The following is a 23,093-nucleotide window of genomic DNA, read 5'->3' on the forward strand; positions in this document are numbered from 1 at the left end:
GCATACTTCCTGCGGACCCTCTTCCTTATCAGCTTTATTGTGCACTGAACTCCCTCTAGTAAAGCCCATCTCTTATTACACCTCTAACCCTGTTGTGGCATATTCGGTAAAAATCTGGAATCAGTTCAGGAGATCATTTGCTCTCAACAGCCTCTCCCTTTTTGCTCCGATAACAAAAAATCACGTTTCCTCCTTCAATGTCGGATGGAGCCTTTGGTGTGTGGTTCAGGAGTGGGATACATTCATTACAGGATCTTTATGTAGACAATAACTTTGCATCTTTTGAACAACAAGTAGATATATTTAATATCCCTAGATCCCACTTCTTTAGATATCTACAATTGCAAAATGTTATAGCCTCACGTTCCAATTGCTTTCCCTTATGCCCCTCAGTATCTTTGTTAGACTCCATTTTCAAGCTGGGGAAAAACTTAAAGCAGGTTATGAGTAAGTTATATGGCCTTCTCAATCTATTTCAATGATCAACTTTAGATTATCTCAAACACAAATGGGAAGAGGATTTAAATGAACAGATTCCAGATGCCGTGTGGCAGAAAGTTATCAGAAGGATCCACACATCATCTATTTGTCAACGACATACTGTTGTACAATTTAAGATTGCACCAACTTCACTGGTCAAAGGTTAGGCTATCTAAAATCGGACCAGAGTTAGACCCTACCTGTAATCGATGTAAGCAAGCTCCTGCAACTCTATTACACGTTTTGGACTCGTCCAACACTACACCACTTCTGGCTGTCCATTTTCAACACTCTCTCTAAAATATTATTGCAGCCAATAGATCCATCCCCTCTTACTGCTCTATTTGGTGTCACTCCACAGGGTGTGAATTTAAGTAATTTTAGGTCCAATGTGGTGGCCTTTAGTACACTACTGGCCAGATGACTGATTCTGTTCAGATGGAAAGACCCTCTTCCTCCTTTGTACTTGCACTGGATTAAAGAGACTATGCAATATCTGAAGCTAGAAAAAATAAGATACTCTCGACAAGGGTCTGTTTTGAAATTGTATGTAACCTGGCAGCTTTTTTGACATTTGTGGATAAAATGGATACCGAAAATGTAACCCTATAATACATGTGAACCTCTTGTGTTGTTACATATGTTGTTGATGTTAGTGTTATTATTAACTACAGTTAATATTATTACTATTGTCACTGCTCATTGTCCCCATCGTTGTTGTCATCGCCATCATAATAAGTCACTATTAGTGTAGTTGTTACTACTGTTACTGCTGTGCACCTGTCTGTCTGTCTCTCTCAACCCAACTGGTCGATGCAGACGACCACCCACCTAGAGTCGGGGTCTGTCCTAGGTTTCATGCCCTTAAAATGAAGTTTTTCCTTGCTGCTGTCTCCAAGGTCTTGCACATGGTGGTACTGTTGGGCCTCTGTAAATAATGTTATAAAGAGTTCGGTCTAGACCTGCTCTATTTGAAAAGTGTCTTGAGATAACTTCTGTTATGAATTGGCGCTATACAAATAAAATTGAACTCAATTTATTGTTCTTTAGGGTTAAGTTCTTTAATGTTCTTTATTGTTCCACCTTTATTTAGTGTTCCAACATGTGGTTGTTGGTTGTGTGTTGAGTGGAGGCTGATCTGTTAATCCTGATCTGGATTAGGTCCATCCTCAGATCACAGGTCCCAGCTGGTCTGCAGCCAGGAATAGAGGCAGGATTAGACCTGCACTAACCTTGAACAGCCTGGAACAGCCTGGAACGGGTCTGTACAGTCTGCTAGAGGACGACGGTGCCAGCTGGGTCAAGGTGCTGTACCGATGGGAATGAGTCACAGTGAGTGCCTGGCTCAACAGCACTCAGGAGACAAACTTACACAGTGTGTAGTTAGTCTGGAACATAAAACACAACATCTGCAGCAAACATTCATTTCCTTTATTTCAGAAACTGAACAGTGAAAAAAAGTTGGACTCTGAATTCATCTCGTCTGTGTTGTATATTTCATCACTTGTTATTTTATCAGACAAATAAACAAAAGATTCACTTTTATTTACACAAACAAACCAAAAACAGTCAAAAATACAAAATCCTCACAGGAGACCAACCCCCCTCCCCCCGATCAGTTTATTGGCGCGTGCGTGTGTCACACACACACACACACACACACACACACACACACACACACACACACACACACACACACACACACACACACACACACACACACACACACACACGCCAATGAGAGAGCAGAGTGTAACAATCTGCATACTGATAAGACAGGAGGACAGTCAGCTGATGGGTTCGTCTTCAGAGGGAAATCTTTGTGTTCCTGAAGCTTGAGTGGTCCCTGAAAAAGAGAACAGGGTCGTCAGAACCTGGTTCTGGTTTCACTTGTAGTCTTAAGTCTGGTCACCCTAAATGTTACCTCCTGATACACAGCTACCTGCTAACTGATTGGTATCTATAATGGACCTTTATTGAACCGATCTTTTCTTTCAGCTGTTTGCAGCTTTCATGCTCAGTGCAGCCATCGTCAACTCTCTGCTGTTCCACAGGAAGCCCCGCCCACTGGGGGCGGAACTACCTGTGCTCAGAGGAGAGACAGCGGTAGAGATCTGACACAACCACATTAAACACGCTGCTGCAAGGACAACAAAAGCCCAGAATAAACAAAAATCCAAATCAGAGTTATTAATGAAGACAAAATATAGTCAGGACAGAAATAATCAGTCAGCATCAAAAACTACCAGAGTACTACTGAGTACTGACAGTACACATTTTACAACAGTCTTTTATAGTAGTACTACAATAGTATTAGTAAGTCTTATACTGCATGATGGTATCTTACAGTAGTACTACAGTAGTAGTAGTAATAAGTGGCAGTAGTAGTAGTAATAGTAACAGTAGTAACAGTAGTAGTAATAATAGTAACTGTAGTAGTAGTAGTAGTAGTAACAGTAGTAGTAGTAGTAGTAGTAACAGTAGTAGTAGTAGTAACAGTAGTAGTAGTAGTAGTAACAGTAGTAGTAGTAGTAGTAACAGTAGTAGTACAGTAGTAGTAATAGTAGTAACAGTAGTAGTAATAGTAGTAGCAGTAGTAGTAGTAGTAGTAGTAGTAGTAGTAGCAGTAGTAGTAGTAGTAGTAGTGGCAGTAGTAGTAACAGTAGTAGTAGTAGTAGTAACTTTTAGTAGTAACAGTAGTAGTAGTAGTAGTAACAGTAGTAGTAATAGTAGTAGCAGTAGTAGTAGTAGTAGCAGTAGTAGTAGTGGCAGTAGTAGTAACAGTAGTAGTAGTAGTAGTAACAGTAGTAGTAGTAGTAGTAGCAGTAGTAGTAGTAGTAGTGGCAGTAGTAGTAGTAGTAGTAGTAATACCTGAGGCTGTCGTTGTGGGTCTTATACTCCATGATGGTGTTGGTTGGAAGGTTCAGGACTCGTCTTAAAGTGTCTCTGATTCTGGACGTCGTTGTTTGGTCGTTGGACGTTCTGTTCCAGATTGACAAGATGTCCTCCTGACAGGGAGACAGGTAGAGACCGAGACAGACAGGTTACTCAGATTATACTCCTGAACCAGGATCCAGATCTAAGGTTCAGTCTTTGTCCACACTACCTGCTGTCTGTGAGGAAAAAGCATCAGTGACCTACTGCTGTATTAGTACTGCAGTAGTATTATTATATTAGTACTGTATTAATATTACAGTATTATAGTACTACTGTATTAGTATTATAGTATTGTAGTAGTACTGTATTAATACTGTAGTAGTACTGTGGTCGTATTATTATATTAGTATTATAGTACTGTAGTAGCAATGACTTCATGAGCTTCTTCTATAATAAAATTATTACTATTAGAGAAAAAATTAACCACCAACTGCCATCAACAGTTATCAGTGGCTCTCCAAGTTCAGGGACTTCTGCCAATGTAAACTCAGATATATATTTAGACTGTTTTTCTACTATCGATCTTCATCAGTTAACTTCAATCATTTCTTCATCGAAGCCATCAACCTGTCTATTAGACCCGATCCCAACTAGGCTGCTTAAAGAAGTTGTTCCCTTAATTGGCACTTCTTTACTGGATATGATTAATCTTTCTTTATTATCAGGATATGTACCACAGTCCTTTAAAGTAGCTGTAATTAAACCCCTTCTTAAAAAGTCCACTCTTGACCCAGGGGTTTTAGCCAACTATAGACCGATTTCTAACCTCCCCTTCCTCTCTAAGATTCTGGAGAAAGTAGTCGCCAAAGAGTTGTGTGACTTTCTACATAACAATAGTTTATTTGAGGATTTTCAGTCAGGATTTAGAGTTCATCATAGCACAGAGACAGCTCTGGTTAAAGTTAATAATGACCTTCTGACTGCTTCTGACAATAAAATTGAATTGAATTGAATTGAATTATTATAGTAGTACTGTATTAGTATTATATTATAGGATTATTATAGTAGTACTGTATTAGTATTATAATATTATATGATTATTATATTAGTATTGTATTAGTATTATATTATTATATTAGTATTATTATATTAATTCAATTCAATTCAATTTCATTTGTATAGCGCCAATTCATAACAGAAGTTATCTCAGGACACTTTTCAAATAGCGAAGGTCTAGACCGAACTCATTATAACATTATTTACAGAGACCCAACAGTACCACCATGAGCAAGCACTTGGCGACAAGGGCAAGGAAACACTGCCTGTTAAAAGGCAGAAACCTAGGACAGATGGGAAATCCCCCGATAGTCTAGGCCTATAGCAGCATAACTAAGGGATGGTTCAGGACTCACCTGATCCAGCCCTAACTATAAGCTTTATCAAAGAGGAATGTCTTAAGCCTACTCTTGAATGTGGTGAGGGTGTCTGCCTCCCGAACCACAACTGGAAGCTGGTTCCACAGGAGAGGAGCTTGGTAACTGAAGGCTCTGGCTCCTGTTCTACTTTTAGAGACTATAGGAACCACAAGTAGCCCAGCATTCAGAGAACGTAGTGTTCTAGAGGGATAATAGGGTACTATGAGCTCTTTAAGATATGAAGGGGCCTGACCATGAAGAGCTTTATAGGTGAGGAGGAGGATTTTAAATTGTATTCTATATTTTACAGGGAGCCAATGCAGAGAAGCTAGTACAGGAGAGATGTGATCTCTTTTTCTGCTGCAGCGTTCTGAATTAATTGGAGCGTTTTAATGGACTTATTGGGGCAACCTGATAATAAAGAGTTGCAGTAATCCAGCCTTGAAGTACCAAATGCATGGATTAGTTTTTCTGCATCTGTCTGTGATAGTATGTGTCTAATTTTTGTAATATTACGTAAATGAAAGAAGGCAGTCCTAGAGGTCTGCTTTATGTGGGAGTTAAATGACAAATCCTGATCAAAGATAACTCCAAGATTCCTGACAGTGGTGCTAGAGGCCAAGTTAATGCCATCTAGAGTAACTATATCTTTAGACAGTGAGTCTCTAAGGTTTTTGGGGCCAAGAACAAGAATTTCGTTTTTTTCTGAGTTTAACATCAGAAAATTGCAGGTCATCCAGGATTTTATGTCGTTAAGACATGTTTGTAATTTAGATAATTGATTAATTTCTTCGGGCTTGATCGATAGATATAACTGCGTATCATCTGCATAACAGTGAAAGTTAATGGAGTGATTCCTAATAATGTTGCATAAAGGGAGCATATATAAAGTAAATAGTATTGGTCCAAGTACAGAACCTTGTGGAACTCCATATTAGTATTATATTATTATATTAGTACTGTATTAATACTGTATGAGTACTGTGGTAGTATTATTATAGTAGTACTGTATTAGCATTATAATATTATAGTATTATTATATTAGTACTGTATTAGTATTATATTATTATTATAGGATTATTATATTAGTACTGTATTAGTATTATATTATTATATTAGTATTCTAATATTATATTAGTACTGTATTAATACTGTATGAGTACTGCGGTAGTATTATTATAGTAGTACCTGGAAGCGTATAGAGACCACAGCTCCACAGATCTCCTCTCCCACCATGAACTGCTCTCCCATCATGGCCAGTATGATGTTCTCCCAGAACCGACTGGCCAAACCTTTACGAAGTCGAATGATCCACTTCCCCCCACTGCGGTTAGACTCATCCTGAGGGGGCAATGAGGCAGACGGGTGAGAGACAGACAGGTGAGACTCTTTTACTTGTTACAGCGATAATTTACCCTCTCAACATTTAAACGTAGACCAGTTCTATTTAAGCACTCGGAGCTTCTTCCTCCTGAATTACAAAGTTGTTCACACACTAGTTACATTAGCATTAGCAGTTAGCATGGCTGCTCCCTCTGCTCTGTCCTGCTCAGTGTGTCAGATGTTCAGTTATTCCTCTGCCTCCTTTAGCGGTAATGGTTCCTGTATTAAATGTAGTTTATTTACTCTACTGGAGGCTCAGTGAACTAGAAGAACCACTGAGAAATCTCTAGCTGCGACAGTTAGCCAGCCCCCAGTAGTTCCCTCCCCAATGTGACCAGTGATGACATGTAGAGCCGCATGTCGTCATTCCACTGCTGGCTGTCGAGGTGGTGTCCAGCAAATGATGTGGGCTTCATTGATAACTGGAAGCTTTTTTGTGGAAAACCTGGTCTGATTAGAGACGGCATCCATCCCACTTTGGATGGAGCGGCTCTCTTATCTAGAAATATGGCGAAGTTTATTTCTAAAACCTGACAGTCCAGAGTTAGGACCAGGAAGCAGAGCTGCTGTCTTACACACTTCTCTGCTCTTTCTTTAGAACAGTCACCCACCCAAAACCCCATAGAGACTGTGTCTGTCCCCCGACCACCTAAATTATTTAAAGAAATAAAAACAAGAGGAGTTCAACATAAAAATCTAATAAAAATGAAAAACTCCTCAGTAGCACAAAATAAGAGAAGTTAAACTTAAGTAGCAATGACTTCTTGAGCTTCTTCTATAATAAAATTATTACTATTAGAGATTAATCACCAACTGCCATCAACAGTTATCAGTGGCTCTCCAAGTTCAGGAACTTTAACTAATGTAAACTTAGATATATATTTAGACTGTTTTTCTGCTATCGATCTTCATCAGTTAACTTCAATCATTTCTACATCGAAGCCATCAACCTGTCTATTAGACCCGATCCCAACTAGGCTGCTTAAAGAAGTTGTTCCCTTAATTGGCACTTCTTTACTGGATATGATTAATCTTTCTTTATTATCAGGATATGTACCACAGTCCTTTAAAGTAGCTGTAATTAAACCCCTTCTTAAAAAGCCCACTCTTGACCCAGGGGTTTTAGCCACATGCCTTGAATTATGAACACACGCAAAAGACAATACACATAACAATCTTATGACGAAAAAGACATAAAAACATACAAAATATTAAAAAAATTATAAATACTTTATATCTTTGATTACGTCAGAAGTTGTTTTAAAGATTTGATGCGGTGAAAGTGAAAAGAAATATTAATATATGACATTTGTGTGACACTTTTATCAGGGACCATTTTGGGTCCCCAGGTTCAAACTTGTAAATTTTTGCAAATAAACTAACACTGCTCCAAAAATAATAATGCATCCAAATCAATGTTGTTATCAATTGTTGACCTAGTCAAGGCTCTAATAACCTCATCCCAAATATTCCACTCTGCACCTCATTTTTGGAAAATAATTATTTTTTGTGTTTTTCCCGTTTTTTCCCGTCACAGGTGTTTTATGACAAAAGGGCATAAAAACAAATTTGTATGTTCATTTTTAAAGCATTACTACAGTATACGTTGTTACCTCCCACATGGGTTTGATTCCCTCCTTGAACAGGTGGAAGTCACTGTGTCCACTTAGATCTCCGGGTCGGACCAGGTGACTGTAAAACCTCCAGAACTGCTCCACCTAAAGACACAGACATACACCTGATTAACTGTTGATTAAACCTGTTGACTGATCAGTAAAGTCACTATTGTACATTACCAATGTATCACCTGCCAACAGGTAACGCTCTGTCTTACTGTGTTACAGTGTGTGTTACAATGTGTGTTACAGTGTGTTACAGTGTGTGTTACAGTGAGTGTGTGTTACAGTGTGTGTTACGGTGAGTGTGTGTTACAGTGTGTGTTACAGTGAGTGTGTGTTACAGTGTGTTACAGTGTGTGTGTTACAGTGTGTGTGTTACAGTGTGTGTGTTACAGTGTGTTAGTGTGTGTGTTACAGTGTGTTACAGTGTGTTACGGTGTGTGTTACAGTGAGTGTGTTACAGTGTGTGTGTTACAGGGTGTGTGTTACAGTGTGTCAGTGTGTGTGTTACTTTAGTGTGTGTGTTACAGTGTGTTACAGTGTTGGTGTGTGTTACAGTGAGTGTGTTACAGTGTGTTACGGTGTGTGTTACAGTGAGTGTGTTACAGTGTGTGTGTTACAGTGAGTGTGTGTTACAGTGTGTGTTACGGTGAGTGTGTTACAGTGAGTGTGTTACAGTGAGTGTGTTACAGTGAGTGTGTGTTACAGTGTGTTACGGTGTGTGTTACAGTGTAAGTGTGTGTTACAGTGTGTTACGGTGTGTGTTACAGTGAGTGTGTTACGGTGTGTGTTACAGTGAGTGTGTGTTACAGTGTGTGTTACGGTGAGTGTTAGGGTTATGTCCGGTTATGTCTGGTATTGTTGTGGACTTCAGGAGAGTGCACACCCAGCATGCTCCACTAACCATCGACGGTGCTGCAGTGGAGAGGGTAAGCAGCACCAAGTTCCTGGGTGTGCCCATCATGCACACCTTCTACAGAGGCACCATTGACAGCATCCTGAAGAGCTGCATCACTGTGTGGTACAGCGCCTGCACCGTGTCCTGTCGCAAGACTCTGCAGCGCATAGTGAGAGCAGCTGAGAGGATCATTGGTATCTCTCTCCCCCCCTTTTGGACATTTATAACACCCACCTCACCGGCAAGGCCATCAGGATTGCAGGTGACCCCACCCACCCATCTCACAGCCTCTTCAGCCTGCTGCCGTAAGGGAGGAGACTGCGCAGTCTCCAGGCCAAATCCAGCAGGCTCAAGGACAGTTTCTTCCACCAGGCTGTCAGGAGACTCAACTCCCTCCCTGCTCTACTGTCACACCCCCCTCTGCCCCCAACACCACTCATACACTCTGAACTCAGGGACTGCACATTTCTTGCACATTTCACTTTCCCCTGTTATTTGCACTACACCAAACTACCTCACCTGTTTAAATACTTATTTATTATCCTATTTTATTTCATCATGTAAATAACCAAGTGCCTTGATTCTGATCCTGATTGTTCATTGTTGTCAAGATTCCATGGAATGGCGCCGGCGACAACGGCAGCCTGTCATGGCAGCTCCTTTCATTGTTGTAGTTTTAGTGTGTTTTCAGTGTGTTTTTGCTATTTTGAACTCTTTTCTTACTTTCTTACTTTCTTACTACTTTGTTCATGTGCCTAAATACTTTTTGGGTTTTTGAGCACTTTTTATTTTTGTTTACGCTGGTTCCATGGCGGCGGGGTCGCATTGTTTTCCGCGACCAGATGATCGCCCTGAGGCCCCTAGCATCCTGACTGGAGAGGAGCCTCCATGCCGGAGGGCTGAGGAGGAGACGGTGAGGCTGCAGAGCGGGGGTTAAACGGAGGATAAAGAAGAGGAGCTTTAAACTCTACATCCCTGCAATCATCGAGCAGATACCGGACTCCATCGTCCCATTCCCGGCTTCCAGCGGTTCGAGCCGACAGGGACACCACCGCGACCGGCATGAAGAAAGGAGGGGGACTGTCCGTGCTCATCAACAACAGGTGGTGTCGCCGGGCACTCTGTGTGAGGCGTCTGCAGCCCGGACATCGGCTCATCGCTGTCGGACTTCGTCCGTGTTGTCTGCCACGGGAACTTTTGTGCCATCCTGTCTATATTCCTCACGTGGTCTTTCATCACCATCACTGTTTACATTTTGATGTCCTATTTTTCTCTGTACAGACTTGGTCAACTTGGTTGTTTTAAAGTGCTTAACAAATAAAGTTGGATTGGATTGGATTGGATTGTTTATTTTATGTCTTTTCTATTTATAGAACATTTATTTTATTGCCTTTTGCACTGTGGGTCCGAGAGGACTGAAATTTCCTTTGTGCTGTATGTCGTGCATGTATAGCACATCTGACAATAAAGCTGACTTGACTTGACTTGAGTGTGTTACAGTGTGTTACAGTGAGTGTGTGTTAGTACCGATGCCACGGTGCCGATCTGTCGGATGTTTTGTTCGTAACTCTGAGAACTGGCAGGACGACTGGGAGTTCTTCTGCTGTACCAGAATGTGTAGTTGTACTGAAGAGGATGTTCTCCTACAGCCGGACACACCGTCTGCACACAGACAGACAGACAGACAGACAGGTTAAAGTTCTCCTACAGCCGGACACACCGTCTGCACACAGACAGACAGACAGACAGACAGACAGGTTAAAGTTCTCCTACAGCCGGACACACCGTCTGCACAGACAGACAGACGGTAAGTTTACAGCCGGACACACCGTCTGCACAGACAGACAGGTTAAAGTTCTCCTACAGCCGGACACACCGTCTGCACAGACAGACAGACAGACAGGTTAAAGTTCTCCTACAGCCGGACACACCGTCTGCACAGACAGACAGACAGACAGGTTAAAGTTCTCCTACAGCCGGACACACCTTCTGCACAGACAGACAGACAGACAGTCTCACCTTGCGTCTGTTGTTGTTGTTGTTGTTGTTGGTCCCATCACTGTTGTCCTGGTGACACTCTGACTCTTCCTGGTCCTCCTCGTCTTTTGGACTGAAACACAGTGTTAGCACTGCAGGTTAGCAGGCTGATCTGATCAATATCCTGATCAGAAGGAGGTGTTCACAGATATTAAGTGACACACAACTAAAGCTTTTAAACAGTTAGTCTCTGTTCACAGTCTCAGTGGAGAGAGTCCATCAGTCTGATAGTCTCAGACGTTAAACTACGTTCAGGAGCTGCTCCTCGTCCCTGGGACCAAAGTATCAGAGGATTGTTGCAACAGGGACCGATTCTCTTGTAACACAGGAAGTCTCTAACCGCTGCACTGCTGCATATGCTAACTGTACTAGCTGCTATTAACAGCTATCAGCGGTATTAATCATTAATAACATTAATAACATTAATAACACAATAAAGCAATAGGAAAGAAGTTTAGAAACAGCAGCCATTCCAGCACACTGTCATTATAAAATAAAGATCTTGATCAGCCAGCATCAATGTGATCCATAGAGATAGTGTATTGATCATAAAGATATACTGTATAGTAACTGTGCCTCTGTTGTAGCTGTGCTCTCTCAATAGGAATCAGAGGAGTTTAACGTTCTGTGAACATGAAGAAAACTATATTGTGTTATTCCATGTTTAATTTTACAGGCTTACAGTATAATATTTCATGTTCATGTATTCACACTCGGGTTGTCTCACATTAGTTAGGATAGAGTTATTCAGTGTGTCATGAGCACATTACAGAGACCAAGGCTGTCTCCTGGAGAGTAGGACATCAGATGTGTTATAACTACTGTTTATCAGACATTAGACGTCACTAATAGACACTCTAGGGGAAAGAGGAATCTCATAGAGTGATTTTCTTTGTTCTGGTTAGTTGATTCTCGAGACAACTTGGTTTGTTTGTTTCCTGTATTAATAAATCTGCATGTGGAGTGAAACGGACAATTCTCTTTGCTTTCTGTGAGTCTGTGTCACCTTTCTGGATACCTTCAGTGGGAGTTTGTGGTCTCTCACTATAGGCAGACAAATAAATAAATGTTTCTATAGTCAGATAAATAAATAAATAAATGTTTCTATAGTCAGATAAATAAATAAATAAATAAATAAATGTTTCTATAGTCAGATAAATAAATAAATAAATAAATGTTTCTATAGTCAGATAAATAAATAAATGTTTCTATAGTCAGATAAATAAATAAATAAATAAATGTTTCTATAATCAGATAAATAAATAAATAAATGTTTCTATAGTCAGATAAATAAATAAATGTTTCTATAGTCAGATAAATAAATAAATGTTTCTATAGTCAGATAAATAAATAAATAAATAAATGTTTCTATAGTCAGATAAATAAATAAATGTTTCTATAGTCAGATAAATAAATAAATGTTTCTATAGTCAGATAAATAAATAAATAAATAAATGTTTCTATAGTCAGATAAATAAATAAATAAATGTTTCTATAGTCAGATAAATAAATAAATAAATAAATGTTTCTATAGTCAGATAAATAAATAAATAAATAAATAAATGTTTCTATAGTCAGATAAATAAATAAATAAATAAATGTTTCTATAGTCAGATAAATAAATAAATGTCTCTATAGTCAGATAAATAAATAAATGTTTCTATAGTCAATAAATAAATAAATGTTTCTATAGTGATAAATAAATAAATAAATAAATAAATTCTCTATAGTCAGATAAATAAATAAATGTTTCTATAGTCAGATAAATAAATAAATAAATAAATGTTTCTATAATCAGATAAATAAATAAATAAATGTTTCTATAGTCAGATAAATAAATAAATAAATAAATGTTTCTATAGTCAGATAAATAAATAAATGTTTCTATAGTCAGATAAATAAATAAATAAATAAATGTTTCTATAGTCAGATAAATAAATAAATAAATAAATGTTTCTATAGTCAGAAAATAAATAAATAAATAAATGTTTCTATAGTCAGATAAATAAATAAATGTTTCTATAGTCAGATAAATAAATAAATAAATAAATGTTTCTATAGTCAGTAATAAATAAATAAATGTTTCTATAGTCAGATAAATAAATAAATAATAATGTTTCTATAATTAAATAGCAGATAAATAAATAAATGTTTCTATAGTCAGATAAATAAATAAATAAATGTTTCTATAGTCAGATAAATAAATAAATAAATGTTTCTATAGTCAGATAAATAAATAAATAAATAAATAAATAAATGTTTCTATAGTCAGATAAATAAATAAATAAATAAATAAATAAATAAATGTTTCTATAGTCAGATAAATAAATAAATAAATAAATAAATGTTTCTATAGTCAGATAAATAAATAAATAAATAAATGTTTCTATAGTCAGATAAATAAATAAAGGTCTCTATAGTCAGATAAATAAATAAATGTTTCTATAGTCAGATAAATAAATAAATGTTTCTATAGTCAGAAAAATAAATAAATAAATAAATAAATAAATGTCTCTATAGTCAGATAAATAAATAAATAAATAAATGTTTCTATAATCAGATAAATAAATAAATAAATAAATGTCTCTATAGTCAGATAAATAAATAAATAAATAAATAAATAAATAAATGTTTCTATAGTCAGATAAATAAATAAATAAATGTCTCTATAGTCAGATAAATAAATAAATAAATAAATAAATAAATGTTTCTATAGTCAGATAAATAAATAAATGTCTCTATAGTCAGATAAATAAATAAATAAATAAATAAATAAATAAATGTCCCTATAGTCAGATAAATAAATAAATAAAGGTTTCTATAGTCAGATAAATAAATAAATAAATAAATAAATGTTTCTATAATCAGATAAATAAATGTTTCTATAGTCAGATAAATAAATAAATGTCTCTATAGTCAGATAAATAAATAAATAAATAAATAAATGTTTCTATAGTCAGATAAATAAATAAATAAATAAATAAATAAATGTTTCTATAGTCAGATAAATAAATAAATAAATAAATAAATAAATAAATAAATGTTTCTATAGTCAGATAAATAAATAAATAAATAAATAAATAAATAAATAAATAAATAAATGTTTCTATAGTCAGATAGTCTCTATTAGCAGTTAGCAGTTAGCAGTTAGCTGTTCCGGCTGTTTACCGGGTATTTCCCGGTCGTTATTTCCCGGTTAAAGATGAGTCTTACCGCTCCAACTGGTTCATCCCTCCTCTGTCGCTCTCTCTTCTCTTTATTCTCACTTTTATTTTCTTTATTTCTTTGTTTTTACTTTAATTTCTTCCTCTACTTCTCCTCGTGCGGCTCCGCTACGCTGTCGTAAGCTATCCGCTTCTATCAGTGCGCATGCGTACAGGAGCAGTGGACGGAAGAGGAGAAGGGACAAATTTAACGGGCGGATTTTACACTGAATGTTTGCGGAATTCATGTACTGAAATATGGTAATGCAGTACAATATAAAGTACTTTTACTCAACTACAGTACAGTATAAAGTACTTTACTCAACTACAGTACAATATAAAGTACTTTTACTCAACTACATTACAATATAAAGTACTTTACTCAACTACAGTACAATATAAAGTACTTTACTCAAATACAGTACAATATAAAGTACTTTTACTCAACTACAGTACAATATAAAGTACTTTTACTCAAATACAGTACAATATAAAGTACTTTACTCAACTACAGTACAATATAAAGTACTTTTACTCAACTACAGTACAGTATAAAGTCCTTTACTCAAATACAGTACAATATAAAGTACTTTACTCAACTACAGTACAATATAAAGTACTTTACTCAAATACAGTACAATATAAAGTACTTTACTCAACTACAGTACAATATAAAGTACTTTACTCAACTACAGTACAGTATAAAGTACTTTTACTCAACTACAGTACAGTATAAAGTACTTTACTCAACTACAGTACAATATAAAGTACTTTTACTCAACTACAGTACAATATAAAGTACTTTTACTCAAATACAGTACAGTATAAAGTACCTTTACTCAACTACAGTACAATATAAAGTACTTTACACAACTAGAGTACTCTAGTACAATATAAAGTACTTTTAATCAACTACAGTACAGTATAAAGTACTTTTACTCAACTACAGTACAGTATAAAGTACTTTTACTCAACTACATTACAATATAAAGTACTTTACTCAACTACAGTACAATATAAAGTACTTTACTCAAATACAGTACAATATAAAGTACTTTTTACTCAACTACATTACAATATAAAGTACTTTCCTCAAATACAGTACAATATAAAGTACTTTTACTCAACTACAGTACAATATAAAGTACTTTACTCAACTACAGTACAATATAAAGTACTTTTACTCAACTACAGTACAGTATAAAGTACTTTACTCAAATACAGTACAATATAAAGTACTTTACTCAACTACAGTACAATATAAAGTACTTTACTCAACTACAGTACAATATAAAGTACTTTTTACTCAACTACAGTACAGTATAAAGTACTTTACTCAACTACAGTACAATATAAAGTACTTTACTCAACTACAGTACAATATAAAGTACTTTTTACTCAACTACAGTACAGTATAAAGTACTTTACTCAACTACAGTACAGTATAAAGTACCTTTACTCAACTACAGTACAATATAAAGTCCTTTACTCAAATACAGTACAATATAAAGTACTTTACTCAAATACAGTACAATATAAAGTACTTTACTCAACTACAGTACAATATAAAGTACTTTACTCAACTACAGTACAGTATAAAGTACTTTTACTCAACTACAGTACAATATAAAGTACTTTACTCAACTACAGTACAATATAAAGTACTTTTACTCAACTACAGTACAATATAAAGTACTTTTACTCAAATACAGTACAGTATAAAGTACCTTTACTCAACTACAGTACAATATAAAGTACTTTACTCAACTAGAGTACTCTAGTACAATATAAAGTACTTTTACTCAACTACAGTACAGTATAAAGTACTTTACTCAACTACAGTACAATATAAAGTACTTTACTCAACTACAGTACAGTATAAAGTACTTTTACTCAACTACAGTACAATATAAAGTACTTTACTCAACTACAGTACAATATAAAGTACTTTTACTCAACTACAGTACAATATAAAGTACTTTTACTCAAATACAGTACAGTATAAAGTACCTTTACTCAACTACAGTACAATATAAAGTACTTTTACTCAACTAGAGTACTCTAGTACAATATAAAGTACTTTTACTCAACTACAGTACAATATAAAGTACTTTACTCAACTACAGTACAGTATAAAGTACTTTTACTCAACTACAGTACAATATAAAGTACTTTACTCAACTACAGTACAATATAAAGTACTTTTACTCAACTACAGTACAATATAAAGTACTTTTACTCAAATACAGTACAGTATAAAGTACCTTTACTCAACTACAGTACAATATAAAGTACTTTACTCAACTAGAGTACTCTAGTACAATATAAAGTACTTTTTACTCAACTACAGTACAATATAAAGTACTTTACTCAACTACAGTACAGTATAAAGTACTTTTACTCAACTACAGTACAATATAAAGTACTTTACTCAACTACAGTACAATATAAAGTACTTTTACTCAACTACAGTACAATATAAAGTACTTTTACTCAAATACAGTACAGTATAAAGTACCTTTACTCAACTACAGTACAATATAAAGTACTTTACTCAACTAGAGTACTCTAGTACAATATAAAGTACTTTTTACTCAACTACAGTACAGTATAAAGTACTTTACTCAACTACAGTACAGTATAAAGTACTTTTACTCAACTACAGTACAGTATAAAGTACTTTTACTCAACTACATTACAATATAAAGTACTTTACTCAACTACAGTACAGTATAAAGTCCTTTACTCAAATACAGTACAATATAAAGTACTTTACTCAACTACAGTACAATATAAAGTACTTTACTCAAATACAGTACAATATAAAGTACTTTACTCAACTACAGTACAATATAAAGTACTTTACTCAACTACAGTACAGTATAAAGTACTTTTACTCAACTACAGTACAATATAAAGTACTTTACTCAACTACAGTACAATATAAAGTACTTTTACTCAACTACAGTACAATATAAAGTACTTTTACTCAAATACAGTACAGTATAAAGTACCTTTACTCAACTACAGTACAATATAAAGTACTTTACTCAACTAGAGTACTCTAGTACAATATAAAGTACTTTTACTCAACTACAGTACAGTATAAAGTACTTTACTCAACTACAGTACAGTATAAAGTACTTTTACTCAACTACAGTACAGTATAAAGTACTTTTACTCAACTACATTACAATATAAAGTACTTTACTCAACTACAGTACAATATAAAGTACTTTACTCAAATACAGTACAATATAAAGTACTTTTACTCAACTACATTACAATATAAAGTACTTTCCTCAAATACAGTACAATATAAAGTACTTTACTCAAATACAGTACAATATAAAGTACTTTACTCAACTACAGTACAATATAAAGTACTTTACTCAACTACAGTACAATATAAAGTACTTTTACTCAACTACAGTACAGTATAAAGTACTTTACTCAAATACAGTACAATATAAAGTACTTTACTCAACTACAGTACAATATAAAGTACTTTACTCAACTACAGTACAATATAAAGTACTTTTACTCAACTACAGTACAGTATAAAGTACTTTACTCAACTACAGTACAATATAAAGTACTTTACTCAACTACAGTACAATATAAAGTACTTTTTACTCAACTACAGTACAGTATAAAGTACTTTACTCAACTACAGTACAATATAAAGTACTTTACTCAACTACAGTACAATATAAAGTACTTTTACTCAAATACAGTACAGTATAAAGTACCTTTACTCAACTACAGTACAATATAAAGTACTTTACTCAACTAGAGTACTCTAGTACAATATAAAGTACTTTTACTCAACTACAGTACAATATAAAGTACTTTACTCAACTACAGTACAATATAAAGTACTTTTACTCAACTACAGTACAATATAAAGTACTTTTACTCAACTACAGTACAGTATAAAGTACTTTACTCAACTACAGTACAATATAAAGTACTTTACTCAACTACAGTACAATATAAAGTACTTTTACTCAAATACAGTACAGTATAAAGTACCTTTACTCAACTACAGTACAATATAAAGTACTTTTACTCAAATACAGTACAGTATAAAGTACCTTTACTCAACTACAGTACAATATAAAGTACTTTACTCAACTAGAGTACTCTAGTACAATATAAAGTACTTTTACTCAACTACAGTACAATATAAAGTACTTTACTCAACTACAGTACAATATAAAGTACTTTACTCAAATACAGTACAATATAAAGTACTTTACTCAACTACAGTACAATATAAAGTACTTTTACTCAACTACAGTACAGTATAAAGTCCTTTACTCAAATACAGTACAATATAAAGTACTTTACTCAACTACAGTACAATATAAAGTACTTTACTCAAATACAGTACAATATAAAGTACTTTACTCAACTACAGTACAATATAAAGTACTTTTACTCAACTACAGTACAGTATAAAGTCCTTTACTCAAATACAGTACAATATAAAGTACTTTACTCAACTACAGTACAATATAAAGTACTTTTTTCAACTACAGTACAATATAAAGTACTTTTACTCAACTACAGTACAGTATAAAGTACTTTACTCAACTACAGTACAATATAAAGTACTTTACTCAACTAGAGTACTCTAGTACAATATAAAGTACTTTTACTCAACTACAGTACAATATAAAGTACTTTACTCAACTACAGTACAATATAAAGTACTTTTACTCAAATACAGTACAATATAAAGTACTTTACTCAACTACAGTACTCTAGTACAATATAAAGTACTTTACTCAACTACAGTACAGTATTAAGTACTTTTACTCAACTACAGTACAATATGAAGTACTTTTTTCAACTACAGTACAATATAAAGTACTTTTACTCAACTACAGTACAGTATAAAGTACTTTACTCAACTACAGTACAGTATAAAGTACTTTACTCAAATACAGTACAATATAAAGTACTTTACTCAACTACAGTACAATATAAAGTACTTTTACTCAACTACAGTACAGTATAAAGTACTTTACTCAAATACAGTAGAATATAAAGTACTTTACTCAAATACAGTACAATATAAAGTACTTTACTCAACTACAGTACAATATAAAGTACTTTACTCAAATACAGTACAGTATAAAGTACTTTTACTCAACTACATTCAAATATAAAGTACTTTACTCAACTACAGTACAATATAAAGTACTTTACTCAAATACAGTACAATATAAAGTACTTTACTCAAATACAGTACAATATAAAGTACTTTACTCAACTACAGTACAATATAAAGTACTTTTACTCAACTACAGTACAGTATAAAGTACTTTACTCAAATACAGTACAATATAAAGTACTTTACTCAACTACAGTACAATATAAAGTACTTTACTCAACTACAGTACAATATAAAGTACTTTTACTCAACTACAGTACAGTATAAAGTACTTTACTCAACTACAGTACAATATAAAGTACTTTACTCAACTACAGTACAATATAAAGTACTTTTACTCAACTACAGTACAATATAAAGTACTTTACTCAACTACAGTACAATATAAAAGTACTTTTACTCAAATACAGTACAGTATAAAGTACCTTTACTCAACTACAGTAAAATATAAAGTACTTTTACTCAAATACAGTACAGTATAAAGTACCTTTACTCAACTACAGTACAATATAAAGTACTTTACTCAACTAGAGTACTCTAGTACAATATAAAGTACTTTTACTCAACTACAGTACAATATAAAGTACTTTACTCAACTACAGTACAATATAAAGTACTTTTACTCAAATACAGTACAGTGTAAAGTACTTTACTCAACTACAGTACTCTAGTACAATATAAAGTACTTTACTCAACTACAGTACAGTATTAAGTACTTTTACTCAACTACAGTACAATATGAAGTACTTTTTTCAACTACAGTACAATATAAAGTACTTTTACTCAACTACAGTACAGTATAAAGTACTTTACTCAACTACAGTACAATATAAAGTACTTTACTCAACTACAGTACTCTAGTACAATATAAAGTACTTTACTCAACTACAGTACAATATAAAGTACTTTACTCAACTACAGTACAATATAAAGTACTTTTACTCAAATACAGTACAGTATAAAGTACCTTTACTCAACTACAGTACAATATAAAGTACTTTTTACTCAAATACAGTACAGTATAAAGTACCTTTACTCAACTACAGTACAATATAAAGTACTTTACTCAACTAGAGTACTCTAGTACAATATAAAGTACTTTTACTCAACTACAGTACAATATAAAGTACTTTACTCAACTACAGTACAATATAAAGTACTTTTACTCAAATACAGTACAATATAAAGTACTTTACTCAACTACAGTACTCTAGTACAATATAAAGTACTTTACTCAACTATATTACAATATAAAGTACTTTACTCAACTACAGTACAATATAAAGTACTTTACTCAAATACAGTACAATATAAAGTACTTTACTCAACTACAGTACAATATAAAGTACTTTTACTCAACTACAGTACAGTATAAAGTCCTTTACTCAAATACAGTACAATATAAAGTACTTTACTCAACTACAGTACAATATAAAGTACTTTACTCAACTACAGTACAATATAAAGTACTTTTACTCAACTACAGTACAGTATAAAGTACTTTACTCAACTACAGTACAATATAAAGTACTTTTACTCAACTACAGTACAATATAAAGTACTTTTACTCAACTACAGTACAGTATAAAGTACTTTACTCAACTACAGTACAATATAAAGTACTTTACTCAACTACAGTACAATATAAAGTACTTTTACTCAAATACAGTACAGTATAAAGTACCTTTACTCAACTACAGTACAATATAAAGTACTTTTACTCAAATACAGTACAGTATAAAGTACCTTTACTCAACTACAGTACAATATAAAGTACTTTACTCAACTAGAGTACTCTAGTACAATATAAAGTACTTTTACTCAACTACAGTACAATATAAAGTACTTTACTCAACTACAGTACAATATAAAGTACTTTTACTCAAATACAGTACAATATAAAGTACTTTTACTCAACTACAGTACTCTAGTACAATATAAAGTACTTTACTCAACTACAGTACAGTATTAAGTACTTTTACTCAACTACAGTACAATATGAAGTACTTTTTTCAACTACAGTACAATATAAAGTACTTTTACTCAACTACAGTGCAATATAAAGTACTTTACTCAACTACAGTACAATATAAAGTACTTTACTCAACTACAGTACAATATAAAGTACTTTACTCAACTACAGTACAATATAAAGTACTTTTACTCAACTACAGTACAGTATAAAGTACTTTACTCAAATACAGTACAATATAAAGTACTTTACTCAAATACAGTACAATATAAAGTACTTTACTCAACTACAGTACAATATAAAGTACTTTACTCAAATACAGTACAGTATAAAGTACTTTTACTCAACTACATTCAAATATAAAGTACTTTACTCAACTACAGTACAATATAAAGTACTTTACTCAAATACAGTACAATATAAAGTACTTTACTCAAATACAGTACAATATAAAGTACTTTACTCAACTACAGTACAATATAAAGTACTTTTACTCAACTACAGTACAGTACAAAGTACTTTACTCAACTACAGTACAATATAAAGTACTTTTACTCAACTACAGTACAGTATAAAGTACTTTTACTCAACTACATTACAATATAAAGTACTTTACTCAAATACAGTACAATATAAAGTACTTTACTCAAATACAGTACAATATAAAGTACTTTACTCAACTACAGTACAATATAAAGTACTTTTACTCAACTACAGTACAGTATAAAGTACTTTACTCAAATACAGTACAATATAAAGTACTTTACTCAACTACAGTACAATATAAAGTACTTTACTCAACTACAGTACAATATAAAGTACTTTTACTCAACTACAGTACAGTATAAAGTACTTTACTCAACTACAGTACAATATAAAGTACTTTACTCAACTACAGTACAATATAAAGTACTTTTACTCAACTACAGTACAGTATAAAGTACTTTACTCAACTACAGTACAATATAAAGTACTTTACTCAACTACAGTACAATATAAAGTACTTTTACTCAAATACAGTACAGTATAAAGTACCTTTACTCAACTACAGTACAATATAAAGTACTTTTACTCAAATACAGTACAGTATAAAGTACCTTTACTCAACTACAGTACAATATAAAGTACTTTACTCAACTAGAGTACTCTAGTACAATATAAAGTACTTTTACTCAACTACAGTACAATATAAAGTACTTTACTCAACTACAGTACAATATAAAGTACTTTTACTCAAATACAGTACAGTGTAAAGTACTTTACTCAACTACAGTACTCTAGTACAATATAAAGTACTTTACTCAACTACAGTACAGTATTAAGTACTTTTACTCAACTACAGTACAATATGAAGTACCTTTACTCAACTACAGTACAATATAAAGTACTTTACTCAACTAGAGTACTCTAGTACAATATAAAGTACTTTTACTCAACTACAGTACAATATAAAGTACTTTACTCAACTACAGTACAATATAAAGTACTTTTACTCAACTACAGTACAGTATAAAGTACTTTACTCAAATACAGTACTCTAGTACAATATAAAGTACTTTACTCAACTACAGTACAGTATTAAGTACTTTTACTCAACTACAGTACAATATGAAGTACTTTTTTTCAACTACAGTACAATATAAAGTACTTTTACTCAACTACAGTACAATATGAAGTACTTTTTTCAACTACAGTACAATATAAAGTACTTTTACTCAACTACAGTACAGTATAAAGTACTTTACTCAACTACAGTACAATATAAAGTACTTTACTCAAATACAGTACAATATAAAGTACTTTACTCAACTACAGTACAATATAAAGTACTTTTACTCAACTACAGTACAGTATAAAGTACTTTACTCAAATACAGTACAATATAAAGTACTTTACTCAAATACAGTACAATATAAAGTACTTTACTCAACTACAGTACAATATAAAGTACTTTACTCAAATACAGTACAGTATAAAGTACTTTTACTCAACTACAGTACAATATAAAGTACTTTACTCAACTAGAG

General features: G+C 33.2%; 1 protein-coding gene across 2 annotated transcripts; it reads right to left on the minus strand.

Annotated features, from left to right (window-relative positions):
• Positions 1 to 1,890: 1,890 nt before the first annotated feature.
• On the minus strand, positions 1,891 to 14,091 carry eif4e2rs1 (eukaryotic translation initiation factor 4E family member 2 related sequence 1). Of its 2 annotated transcripts, XM_051395847.1 has the most exons (7): positions 13,923 to 14,091; positions 10,692 to 10,782; positions 10,200 to 10,334; positions 7,769 to 7,873; positions 5,961 to 6,113; positions 3,352 to 3,488; positions 1,891 to 2,326 (listed from the first exon to the last, which is right to left on the minus strand). In XM_051395847.1, exons 1-7 carry the CDS (start codon positions 13,937 to 13,939, stop codon positions 2,287 to 2,289), a joined length of 678 nt encoding a protein of 225 aa, XP_051251807.1. In that variant the 5' UTR covers positions 13,940 to 14,091; the 3' UTR covers positions 1,891 to 2,286. The 2 variants fall into 2 exon arrangements, with proteins under 2 accessions (XP_051251807.1, XP_051251809.1); XM_051395849.1 differs by lacking the exon at positions 10,200 to 10,334.
• Between the last annotated feature and the right edge of the window lie 9,002 nt (positions 14,092 to 23,093).

The sequence above is a fragment of the Dicentrarchus labrax genome, unplaced genomic scaffold (genome assembly GCF_905237075.1).
Source record: "Dicentrarchus labrax unplaced genomic scaffold, dlabrax2021, whole genome shotgun sequence".
In the NCBI taxonomy this organism is placed as follows: Eukaryota; Metazoa; Chordata; class Actinopteri; family Moronidae; genus Dicentrarchus; species Dicentrarchus labrax.